Consider the following 13,861-nt stretch of genomic DNA (forward strand, 5'->3'; position numbering starts at 1 on the left):
TTCTAGATGGTTCTGCACATGTTGATGAACCCATGGGGTATAAGGTTATATTAAACGGACAGTTCTATCACAGACTCCTAAGGGTTACATGAATGTATTTGGTTCTGTTGGCTGTGACACCATCCGCAGAGGTCAAAGGTCAGTTCTGTTCTTACCGGGGCCTTTGACGCTGTTGCACAGGTTGACAGTGAGGTCGTCCACGATGTCCAACAGGAACTGGAAGTCGTTGACGTTGTACATGTGAATATCGTCGGGGTCGGAGGCGATCGACCTCAGCTCATTCTCGTCTGCGTTTTTCACACCTGAGAAGGAAACGGACGATCGGACGAGAAAACAAGAAGGTCCAGATAAACAGGAGATGATTCAGGGATCAGACTGTGACATGTTTTCACAGACTGTAGAACATCTAATAAACTGAAAAACAGAAAAAAACACCTTCTGTATTTAACTGTTCAATAAAGTTTTAACCATATTTAAATACTATTTTATTTCATATTCAGCTGGTATCACCGTAAATATGGAAAGTATGGGCTTTAAGTTAAATATTTCTTAAAGTGTCCTTTGACCCACTAAAGCCCATAATCTGCACAGCGCTGTAGTAATGCCAAAATGTTTTTCATACGGTTTGTTTTTAACTATTTTACATTTTTTTTGTATTTCACCAACTTGAGCCATAAACAAAAACACTGAACATATTAACAGTCACTGGGGTTTTAGTTCAGGTTCCACATAAAAATAACATAATTTATAAATAATCACAACTACACATTTCTTCTTGGTTTAATGTGAAAAAAATAACATTACATTATGAAAATATTTACATTGACAAACTATCCTTTAACAATAAAATGTGAATAATATGAACAAATATGAACAACCTGAAATGTCTAAAGAAAATTACATGTAATTTTAATAATTACCTCCGCCAAGGAGGTTATGTTTTTGCCAGGGTTTGTTTGTTTGTCTGTCCGTTAGTGTGCAACATAACTCAAAAAGTTATGGACAGATTTGGATGAAATTTTCAGGGTTTGTTGGAAATGGGATAAGGAAGAAATGATTAAATTTTGGTGGTGATCGGGGGTGGGGGGGCGCAGACCAGAAAATTTCATCAAAATCTATCCATAACTTTTTGAGTTATGTTGCACACTAACGGACAGACAAACAGACAAACAAACAAACCCTGGCAAAAACATAACCTCCTTGGCGTGGGGGGGCCCACGGGGGGGGGGCCACTGATCAGCCTTGGCGGAGGTCTGCGCTCTCTGAGTGCTTCTAGTATTCTACCTGTTACCACATGTTTGTGTAACACTGAGTGTCACGTACATGTATGAATGATAAGTTGAGGCATAATATTGTAAAAATTGCACTTATTTTTTGAGCGATTTCAGCTTTTTCAGGTTATTCACCTATTTTTTGAGAAAGAACAGTTTGTTAATATTTTTTTTGTTGCACAAAAACGAAGAGAAAATTTGTAGTCAACCTATAAATAATGACAGCGACAAATGTTTCCTCTCTGTAAAATTACATGAAAATGTTTACATTTACAAACTATCCTTTAACAAAATATATGAACAACCTGAACAAATATGAACAACTTGAAATGTCTTAAGAGAAATAAGTGCGATTTCAACATCATTGTGTTAATGTCTCTCATTTTTGTGCATATTTTGTTCGTGTTATTGCCTAATTTGATCATATTTGTTGTTTTTTTTATTTTTTGTTTTTCTGTTATTTGTGTTAATGTTTCTCAAATTTCTCAAAATTGCTAAATGTTTTATGTATTTGTAGATCCACTGTGATCTGTAAGTTATAATGTACATGTGTAAATGACAAACTGAGGTCGAATACTGGTAAAATTGCATTTATTGTCCTTAAGAAATTTCCCGAATTTTTTTTTCAAAGAAGAGTTTGTAGATTTAAACATCAACATCATCATTTAATTTTACTTTTTTTTACTCTAAAACATAGACAACAGTTTGTATCAGTCATTATTTGAAGGTAATTCTGTTATTATTTTACTGATCTGACCCACTTGACGTCATATTGGTCTGAATGTGGAACCTGAACTAAAATGTCCAATAGAATGAAATTATTTCCTAAGAATAATAATATAATTATATTTTCAAAAAGACCTGAGCTTGTTGTTCTGAATGACACAACCTCCGAAGTGCTTGGCTTTTAATTCATGTGCTTAACCAGTGGAGAAACGAAGGAAAACACCGGAACTTTTTTAGGTTTTTTTTATACGCTGAAAACTCACCGATAGCGTAGAGTTCAATGCCGCTGTCTCTCAGATTCTGCGAGCTGAAGACAATTTCATCTTGAGACTTTCCGTCAGTGATCAGGACTCCGATTTTACGGGAGTCTTCACGCAATCCCACGTTGGGTTTGAAGTTATTCTGCAGGATGTAGTTCAGAGCATATCCTGCAAGAAGGAAAAAAAAACAGATTTTACAAAGTATTCAGCAAAAACAGACAATATTTGTGCACGCTGAACCAGAATTATCAAGGATTTTTTCCATAAAGTGTAGTAATGACACAGAAAACACACATCTATACATCATTTGATTACAGCAGTGCTTTCTTTTCATTATTTACGCCACCACAAATCGCAGGCTGAGCTGTTGTGGAGTACTTGAACTTGTGCAATGACATTAAAGCTGCATCTCATTTAGTTGAAGTCGTGTATGTCTTGGCACATTTGAGTCAAAAAAATGATGCCGTCTGTCATTTTTTCCTCCATCTTTCCACCATGACTCTGGCTCTGATGGAATGTACTTCATCTGCGACATTGACAACCTCCTCTACGGAGCAGTCCATCACCAGACTCTGACATGTAGAATGAAGTCGAATCAATGCGACTGTAGATCAACAAGCAGATCTGACACCATCTGTCAGAGCTGAGGCTGAAGGAGGCCAATGTCTGAGACTTACAACAGACTTCTGGACTGTTTTTGAAGAGCGCCGGTGACTAAATAATCTAAAATACAGACACGGTCGTCACTAGTTTTTCATCCAAACCCAAACAGAAGGAGAGAAAACTCATTTAACCCTCTGGTATTCCACCCGTAGAGGTCATTTAAACAGCTAAAGCACATAATCTGTGCAGTACCACAGTCATGTCAAAATGGTTTTCATCATTTAATTTAACTTTTTTTTGTATTTCATCAACTTGAGCTACAAATAAAAATATCAAATACTGAATAACTGCCATATTTTAACTGTTTTTAACCATATTTGTGATGCAAAAATCACAAACAATCTTCCTTTTTTTCAATATTCGACAAAAATTGGATCAGTTATTTTTTTATTTTTCATCCTGTCATATGTGAGCATGCAGCAACAGGAAATCACAAAAACCACAATTAATTTTGGTTAATGGATTACTGCCTCAGAAATCTTTATAATTTATACACTGAGTAACTATTTTCGCTTGTTTCCACTGAATGTCTGAGTGTCCTCGACTGTGCGGTACCTCACCTGTCATGGTGTTTCCTCCTTTGTACGGCAGGTTGGCCACGGCGTTCAGCAGCGACGCTTTGGTCGGGTGGGCGTTCAGGTGCCACTCGGTCTTTGGGTCGCCGCTGTACTGAGCCAGACCTGCAGGAAATGCACAGTGAAGTCTGAGAAAACTGGGAACACACACACTAACCTTCACAGCCACGCAGCACATTTCAACCTTATGTAGAAACAAACATAATATTTAGCATAAAGGAGGACGAAACAGCACAAATGGAAGACACTTAACTTCTAAAAACATGTAAATATTGAAGGTTATGGATTAATTAGATACTCTATTAAAAATGAACAGTAATGAGTTATAATTTTGACTTATTTATTTCCTAAAGAAAGTGAAAGGAGTAAAATTACATTAAAAGAACTGTTTGATGAGTCATTTTATTATCGCTGAAGTTGATGGTTTCAGTAGGTTTATGTATATGTGTAAGTATTATATATATATATATATATATATATATATATATATATATATATATATATATATATATATATATATGCACATTTATGCAGTTTTGTGTGTATATAAAAATAATGGAGGATGTTCTCAAAGTGTAACTGGAAACAGAAGAGAAGGACTGTGTCTGAAAGCTTTTAAAAGACTGGAAAGTAATAGAAAATGTGGGAATAATACACATTCACACATCTTTAACCTATTGTTTATCTAATGTACTCTAATTTCTGGAGTGAAAATGGGTCCGTTTACATGACTGTAAAAATATGCTAACTCTTATAATCAGATAATTGTAATAATCAGATCTGATGCGTTTACTTACACTTCAGAAATACGATAATCCATAAACTCTGGTTTAGACGTTTCTGTCCATTACTGGATTTATTTTGGAGTTCGTATAAACATAGTGACGGTAGAATCAAACTTCCTGTTATTGTCTTCTGCTCATGTTTGACTATGTAACTTCCATTTTCTATGGTTTTAATTACGTTTACACATGCACTGATGTAAAAAAAAAAAAAAAAAAACTACATAAATCAGATTAACCTGTATCCTCCTTTGACCCAGGAAAGTACAAGTTTTGGCTTTTTTTAATTAAGTACTTGCCGATATTGGAAACATCGTGATACAACAGTTTTTTCAGATGCATTTGTGTCCTTTGCGGTAAACAGTTGTTAGTGTTTTTTATATATAAAGCTGTGAAAAAACAGATAACCCACAGCTGGGTGTTAGGAGGGTATACATGCAGGAAAACATGGAGTACTGAAGAGAAATCCAGGCATGTTAATCTGATTTATCATAATAATCAGATTACTGCTGTTAAACTAACTGATAAAACAGATCTGATTATACAGTTTACATAATCAATAATAATCTGATAACTCCAGAAATATGATAATGATTAGAGAATTAGTGTGGATGTAAATGGGTGTATATCTGTACATCTAAATCTGAAAATTCATTATTGTAAACGTGTAAATGATGGGGCCTAGGACGGTTCCCAGAGGAATCCCAGTCTCCATTTAATGAAATACAGATTTATGATCAATAATAATCTCATAATGATCAGAGTATTAGTGTGGATGTAAACGGGCTCAGTGTCATCAGTATGCATCTGTAGATCTAAATCTGAAAATTTATTTATATATAAACATATGAATGATGGGACCTAACACGGTACCCTGAGGCATCCCATTTTCCATTTGATGAAACACAGATTTATGATCAATAATAATCTGATGATGATTGGAGTATTAGTGTGGATGTAAACAGATGTACATGTGTAGACCTACATCTGAAAGTTCATGATAAACATATAAATGATGGGGCCTAAGATGGTACCCTGAGGGGTCCCATTCTCAGTTTAATGAAACACAGATTTATGATCAATAATAATGTGTTAATGATCAGAGCATCAGTGTGGATGTAAACAGATGTACATCTGTAGACCTACATCTGAAAGTTCATGATAAACATAAGAATGATGGGGCCTAAGACGGTACCCTGAAGAATCCCATTCTCTGTTTAATGAAACACAAATTTATGATCAATGGTAATCTCATGATGATCAGAGTATTAGTGTGGATGTAAACAGGTGTACATCTGTAGATCTAAATCTGAAAATTCATTAGTGTAAACATATAAATGATGGGGCCTAAGACGGTCCCCTGAGGGATCCCATTCTCAGTTTAATGAACCAGATTAATGATCACTAATAATGTGATTACTCCACAAATCAGATGATGCTCTGTTTTAGTGTGAATGTAAACGGATTCATTGTCGTTGTCTGATTAGAATGAACGTCCCGAACAGCTGTGAATGCACTGAACTATTGTCTGTGAATGCACTGAAGTGGTGCAGGCGTGGTCAAACTGTTACCGATCTGGACTCTGTCGGGGCCGATGTCGAACACGCTGACCATCCGCGCGATGAAGTTGCGGATGGTTTTGAAGTTGATGCGTCCGATGCTCCAGGAGCCGTCGACCAGCAGCACCATGTCGGCCTTGGCGGTGGTCTTACACTGAGTGTCTGCGGTGACAAAAGCCGGCCGTGAGACGGACAAGCGAGACGCCGTGACCGTCCGCTTTAACGTTAGCATGAGTGTAAAGGCAGGAGGAAGGGAAGCAGAGCATTATGGGATAGAAGACGGGAGCACAAGTAGAAACTGTTTGTACAGCAGATTGTTTCACACAGCATTACATAACACAAATCATTCACAGTCACAGGTTGTATAACAGCTGTCATTGGTGGATTCACTGCTGCGTCCTCAGGCTGGGTTTTTCTTCTTTTTTTTGTGCTTTTTTCTCTCTTTTCCAGTCGTTTTGGGTTTTTACGTCCAGCGGTGAAGCAGCCCTGTGGTCTTCTCCTCTGACACTGATATACGACGCCTCCAGTTTCCCCCAAATTGCAGCGCATTCCTGCTTCAGGCACCTGTAGGGTTGAAAAACGGCCGCTCGTCCTCTGAACTTAGGACGAGTCCCGGCCTTTAAAAAACCAGACCCTGCGTATGCAATTGGAAACAGGTTAGGAGAAAGTACACTCCGTTATGTGTTTTTTTTTCTTTTATAAGCGTCATCCTGCAGAAACAGATGCTAAACTGATGCAAGGAGACGAACACTCGGCTGCAGTCGGTTTGAGTTATACCAGCACCGGTAAACAACCAGCTCATGTGTCCGTCTGACGCTGGCAGATAAAAACAGATGTCATGAACAGAGGCAGCTTCAAGACAAGTCTAATCCGCAGCAGACGACCGCCGGACCCACAGCGACATAAATCAGTCCATCCTGAACCCAAAAAAAAAAAAAAAACCCGCCTGCAGTGCTTTAATGTTGAGAAATAAATCTGATTTTATACCAAAATCACAAGTGTGTCATTGAAGAAAAGCCTCACTCGGTACCTTTAAAACACTGAATGATAACTCCAGTGTTTTTTTTTTTTCGTTCATTAAAAGGGCTTTGAACAGATGGAGTAAAATAAAATCCACTCGTATTTTGGCTCCAACATTCCAAAAGTTTTGCAAGAATTCACATTTTGGAGGTTGAGAACAGCATTTTGACCAACAAATTGAAGTCAGCATCCAGTTATTCACTTGTTTCCAAGGCTTTAAATCACATTTTCTAAGTCACATTTCATTCTGGATGCAAACTAATTCAAAGTCAATGTGTAGAGTATGAACTCAGATGAACTCAGATGATGTAATGGATGGAGGAGGTCTGTTAGATCTGGAACATATGTTGTTTTAAGGCAGTTTGGTCATGTATATATATATATATACATATATATATATATATATATATATATATTTCTTTTATCTGTAGTATAGAGTTAGCGGTCAGTCTTTTTCCACTTTAAGTATTTTTGCTGATGAACAGATGTTCAATGTTCCTGTAACAGTGACAATAAAGATCTACTCTATTCTATTTTATACTGTTCTACTCTAATCTACTCTATTATATTCTATTGTATTGTATTGTATTCTACTCAATTCTATACAGTTCTACTCTATTGTATCTACACGGTTCTATTGTATTCTATTGTATTCTATTGTATTCCATTGTATTGCATTCTATTCTATTCTGTTCTGTTCTATTCTATTCTATTCTATTCTATTCTATACTGTTCCATTATATTCTATACTGTTATAGTCTATTCTACTATATTCTATTCTACACTGTTCTATTCTATTGGTTCTACTGTATTCTATACTGTTCTATTCTATTCTACACTGTTCTACTCTATTCTATACTGTTCTATGCTGTTCTATTCTATACTCTGTTCTATTCTATTCTATTCTATTCTATTCTACGTGCAGTATTTGTATAATGGGTAAATGTATATTTCACTGTGTTTTGTTGTTTTCTTGTCATGTTTTCTAAATGTCATATTAAAAACAGCCTTTCATCTACTCTGTCCATACAAAAATACAAACATCCTCATCTGCAGAATCATTTTCCTTTTACAGTAGCTTTTAATCACATCTTTTAAGCCTAGTGTTGACAGCTACGCAACGTTCATCAGACTCGGAGCCCTGGAAAAAAAAACAAAACAAACAACAAAAAAAAAAAAACAACCCAAATGTGGTTCTGCTGAACTAAACCTCTGCGTCCAAGTTCAACCCAAACTACAGACTCCTGGTGAAACTGTTGAAATGTTGGACCAGCTAATTTGTCTCTTAAATGTTGTGTTTGGACGTGTTCAAATGACGACTTAAATGGGATTAAAGCTTGTGTTGTCGCCGCGTCTGAACGAGCCCATTGAGCGGTGGAGCATCCCAGTTGTGGCCCAGTCCTGGTCCAGGTCCCGGTCCATGCCCTGGTACAGGTCCAGGTCCAGGTCACTGGGTCTGCTCCCTATTACGCATAGAATTCCTGCCCAGGGTCGGCGCCTCCTCGGGGGCTGCGCTTTCCGAGCCATATACGTCCCGACGGCAGCTTTGCATCATAAAAAAAAAAACTGCAAATAATGAAATAATTGCTAGCAGAGGTTTTTTTTCCGCTTGGGTCGACATAAAAAGGGGAAAATCTCCTTGCATGACTTGATGACAGATATAGTCTGTGCACCGACTCCTCTGGGAGCTCATGAATATACGTCCGAACGTCATCGTCTGTTTGTATGTTTGGTGACCAGCTGTCTTTAGGATCCCAGTCCTTAGGTTTCATTTAGGTTTCAATGTGAAGCTGCAGTGTTTAACGACAACAGTGTGTCTCCAATTTAGCCCAATCTGGAGGAAAATCTATGTTTCAACAGGCAGCTGAGCACCAAAACACACAGAAAAACAGTTCCAGTGTCCTTGTATGTCAGCGTTAGCGTCATGTTCTATGTTCCAGTTCTGTGGTCTGGATGAAGGAGGTCAATCTAACAACAGAAGTGGGCGGGACTTTCACTGGAGGAGAACTCAACTCATCCAATCACAGTCCATATATGACTTCTATCAGTGATCAATAGGAACTAGACTGATATCTGGAACCATTTACATGTTATAAACCATTGGAATATGGACCGTTAGAAGGAAAGGAACATTTTTAATATTTAAAAAATTAGCAAAAATTCAAAAATCTAAATTTCTCAAAACTGTGAACAAACTTTGTAGACATCGTCCCAAGGAAGATGCATATAAAACTGAAAATGAATCCGACCGGTAGTTTCAGAGAAGATGTTTGAAGAAATTGCTGACAAACATGACAACGGCGACAAAGACGAAGATGATGGCAAAGACGATGACAACAAAGACAAAGATGATGACGACGAAGACAAAGACAAGGATGACGACTAAGACGAAGATGATAACAAAGACGAAGATGATGACAAAGACGAAGATGATGACAAAGATGACTATAAAGACGATGACAAAGACGAAGATGATGACAAAGATGACTATAAAGACGATGACAAAGACGAAGATGATGACAAAGACGATGACAACAAAGACAAAGATGATGACGACGAAGACAAAGACAAGGATGACGACTAAGACGAAGATGATGACAAAGACGAAGATGATGACAAAGATGACTATAAAGACGATGACAAAGACGAAGATGATGACAAAGATGACTATAAAGACGATGACAAAGACGAAGATGATGACAAAGATGACTATAAAGACGATGACAAAGACGAAGATGATGACAAAGATGACTATAAAGACGATGACAAAGACGAAGATGATGACAAAGACGATGACAACAAAGACAAAGATGATGACAAAGATGACGACAAAGACTATGACAACAAAGACAATGATGTCAAAGACGCCAACAATAAAAACGACAAAGACAAAAATGATGACGACGAAGACGACGACGAAGACGACGACGAAGACAACGACGATGATGAAGAAAACGATGACGCCTTCCCGATAGCTCATCAGCTGTGAGCCAGAAATACACGACTAGTCTTGTTTTAATTCCATCTTCATAGACTTTTTGTGAATTTACCAAAACTCTGGTGCTGCTAAAGCCTAAACTGAACCATAAAAGGACGATCATTCCTATGATTTGTTCTTATAGACTCAGTAACACTGATATATTTATGCACAAATGTAGATATGATTTACATGTGTGATTTACAGAGAAGTACACTGGTAACATATGGGAGTCATTGTGAAGCTTCCTCATACTTTTGCTCATATAATGGACTTAATGACGACATGGCGTTGATGGAGGAGACGCGTCCAAGTGGTTAATTTATAATAGTCTGGGTCGACTGTTAAACGGTTTGTCATGTGTCTGCAGATCAGACTCTGAGCTGATATGACTGAGGTGAGGACTCTCAGATTTATTCACACTAATCATAATCATCTGCATCAACTTTCCAACACGACACTGACATTAACTCCATTCGACAGCAGATAATTCAGGCCCTGATCTGGAACCGAGCGCTCGACTTCTGCCATAAAAGCACTACAGCGTCTGGTCTGCAGGAGGAGGAGGAATGAGGAGGGGGAGGAGGAAGGAGGAGGAGGAGGAGGAAGAAGAAGGAGGAAGAGGAAGAAGAAGGAGGACGAGGAGGAAGAAGGAGGAAGAGGAAGAAGAAGGAGGAGGAGGAAGAAGGAAGAGGAGGAGGAGGAAGAAGAAGGAGGAGGGGGAGGAGGAAGGAGGAGGAGGAGGAGGAAGAAGGAAGAGGAAGAGGAAGAAGAGGAGGAGGAAGAGGAAGAAGAAGGAGGATGAGGAAGAGGAAGAAGAGGAGGAGGAAGAAGAAGGAAGAGGAGGAGGAGGAAGAGGAAGGAGGAGGGGGAGGAGGAAGGAGGAGGAGGAGGAAGAGGAAGGAGGAGGAGGAAGAGGAGGAGGAGGAAGAGGAGGAGGAGGAAGAAGAAGGAGGAAGAGGAAGAAGAGGAGGAGGAAGAAGAGGAGGAGGAAGAGGAAGAAGAAGGAGGACGAGGAGGAAGAAGGAGGAAGAGGAAGAAGAAGGAGGAAGAGGAAGAAGAGGAGGAGGAAGAAGAAGGAAGAGGAGGAGGCGGAAGAGGAAGAAGACGAGGAGGAAGAAGGAGGAAGAGGAAGAAGAGGAGGAGGAAGAGGAAGAAGAAGGAGGAAGAGGAAGAAGAGGAGGAGGAAGAGGAGGAGGAGGATGAGGAAGAAGAAGGAGGACGAGGAGGAAGAAGGAGGAAGAGGAAGAAGAGGAGGAGGAAGAGGAGGAGGAGGAAGAGGAAGAAGAAGGAGGAAGAGGAAGAAGAGGAGGAGGAAGAGGAGGAGGAGGAAGAGGAAGAAGGAGGACGAGGAGGAAGAAGGAGGAAGAGGAAGAAGAGGAGGAGGAGGAAGAGGAAGGAGGAGGAGGAGGAGGAGGAGGAAGAAGAAGGAGGAAGAGGAAGAAGAGGAGGAGGAAGAGGAAGAAGAAGGAGGACGAGGAGGAAGAAGGAGGAAGAGGAAGAAGAGGAGGAGGAAGAGGAGGAAGAGGAAGAGGAAGAGGAAGAAGAAGGAGGACGAGGAGGAAGAAGGAGGAAGAGGAAGAAGAAGAGGAGGAAGAGGAAGAAGAAGGAGGAAGAGGAAGAAGGAGGAGGAAGAGGAGGAGGAGGAAAAGGAAGAAGAAGGAGGACAAGGAGGAAGGAGGAGGAAGAGGAAGAAGAGGAGAAGGAGGAGGAAGGAGGGGGAGGGGGAGGAGGAAGAGGAAGAAGGAAGAAGGAGGAGGAGGAAGAGGAGGAGGAAGAGGAGTAGGTGGAAGAGGAGAAAGAAGAGAGAGGAGGACAAGGAGGAAGAGGAGGAGGAGGAGAAAGAGGAGGAAGAAGAGAGAGGAGGAGGAAGATGAGGAAAAAACATGAGGAAGAGGAGGAGCAGAAAGAAGAGAAAGGAGGAGGAGCAGGAAGAGGAGGAGGAGGAAGAAGAGAGAGGAGGAGGAAGAGTAAGAGGAGGAGAAAGAGCAGGAGGAGGAAGAAGAAGCAGGAGGAGGAGGAAGAGGAGGAGGAGGAAGAAGAGGAAGAGTAGGAGGAGGAAGGAGGAGGAAGAGGAGGAGAAAGAGAAAGAGCAGGAGGAGGAAGGAGGAGGGGGAAGAAGGAGGAGGAGGAGTTAGAGGAGGGGGAGGGTCCCTGTTTTACCAGAGGAGCCGATAGGAGGTGGGTCGGGGGCGTCGGACAGGGTGGTCCTCTCTTCTCCTGCCAGAGGTAAACTCTCCCCTCCGTCAAACATCCCAAACACGGCCACAGAATATTTAGTTTCAGCCCTGAGGGAAAAAAGCACAGCAGCACAAACGTGTGTTAAAGACCCAGAAAACTGTACGGTTTAAAGAGCACAGAGATGATAGGAAGCACCCGAGACACTGAGGGGTCAGGGTTTACCGATCTGTTAAAAAGTCTGTTTATAAAAGTTCTGAACAACTGTGGAAAAACAAACACAAGTCTGAAAATACATGGAAACTTTTCACTGATTATGTCCAAAACTAAACACAAGGCTTGAAGAACATGAAGGATGTTCACCCAGAATGGTTGTCTTTTTTAATTATTTTATTTTTACTTTAGTATATTTTTTTCTTATTTTTTCCATTTCATCCACTTTGTCAAGACAATTCCTTAAAATAAAACTACATATTTTATTTCACTGTACACAATGTACTGTTACAATGGAATATCTATTGTAATAAAAATAAGAATAAGAAGAGGAAGAATAGAAAACCTATTGGGTCATTACTGCACCATGTTTCAGAAAGTGAAGTTTAAGTACACAAACAGATTTTTTTAATGTATTTTCTTGGTCTGAAACAGCGTAAGGGCTTGATTTTCTTCACAATAGGTAAGTTACAAAAAAAAAAGCAAATACTAGAAATAATCCTTGTACTGTTGGATCTGCTTAGTTTTAGCTTAGTGCTGTTAGCTTAGCCTTAGACAAGTAAAAAATAAAAAAATAAAAATAAATAAAAATAAATAAATAAAATAAAACTACATATTTTATTTCACTGCACACAGTGTACTTGTTATGACAGATTACCTATTGTTATAATAATAGATAACCTACTGGATCATTACTGGATCATGTTTCAGAAAGTGAAGCTTTAAGTTCACAAACTGATATTTTTTATTTTCTTGGTCTGAAACAGCATAAGGACTTAATTTTCTTCACAACAGGTGAGTTAAATTTTTTTTTAAGCAAATAGAAATAATCCTTGTACTGTTGCATCTGCTTAGTGTTAGCTTAGCGCTGTTAGCTTAGCACTGTTAGCTTAGCGCTGCAGAGTTCATCTCATTGTTCTGTAGTTTTATTCAGTTATTCCTGACGCACGCTGATCTCAGACTGTTAGACTGGTTTATATATTTGTACATTTAAGTGCTTGTCGTTTAAGTTTTGTTCTGTTTTCTGATCATTTTGTTGAGTTTTTAGCTGACGTTAGTCTGGTTACGTGGATGTACAGAATGTGGATTTTGCCACATTTTGCCTCATGTAGTGTTACCATGGCAACAATAATACAAACAACAATAGAAATAACCATAAGTACTTTATACATTTTGCTGTGTTTGTTTCTGTCCATGAGAAAATGAAAGAGTCATGCAGGTCCCATTAGAGCCTAAATTACTAATTAGTCCAACTGGACGAGGCCTGAATGTAAAATGACCTACTTGAGCTCCTCCAGAACCACCGTGTTGTCATGGGGGCCGACCAGAAGCTCCCCCAGGTCCACATCGTTTCCAATGGGGTGAAAGGTCACTTTGTAGCCCTTGACGTGTCCGGGCGCCGGGTCCCAGGAGACTCTGAAACTGGATTTGGTGGGTTCGGAGGTCTGGAGGTTCCGTGGGGACTTGTAGGGCGACACTGAAATAGAAGAACCGGGAAAAAAAGAAGAAGGAAATTCAGCACAATTCTGCGTCTGGTCCAAAGGTTATAGGACAGGGATGTCAAACGCATGTGGGTTCAGGAGGCCAGTATGGTCTGGAGTGGATCTGACCAGTAAAATACAAACATAATCATCTAG

At 39.5% G+C, this 13,861-nt stretch overlaps 1 protein-coding gene across 1 annotated transcript in view; it reads right to left on the reverse strand.

Annotated features, from left to right (window-relative positions):
• The window catches only part of LOC115414888 (collagen alpha-1(XII) chain-like), a 131,951-nt gene that overhangs the window by 34,117 nt on the left and 83,973 nt on the right, over positions 1–13,861 (reverse strand). The window contains 6 exon segments of the mRNA XM_030128249.1: positions 156–302; positions 2,261–2,425; positions 3,481–3,600; positions 5,849–5,998; positions 11,997–12,121; positions 13,509–13,701. Coding sequence (XP_029984109.1) covers positions 156–302; positions 2,261–2,425; positions 3,481–3,600; positions 5,849–5,998; positions 11,997–12,121; positions 13,509–13,701 — 900 coding nt within the window.

The sequence above is a fragment of the Sphaeramia orbicularis genome, chromosome 24 (assembly GCF_902148855.1).
Source record: "Sphaeramia orbicularis chromosome 24, fSphaOr1.1, whole genome shotgun sequence".
NCBI classification, from domain to species: Eukaryota; Metazoa; Chordata; class Actinopteri; order Kurtiformes; family Apogonidae; genus Sphaeramia; species Sphaeramia orbicularis.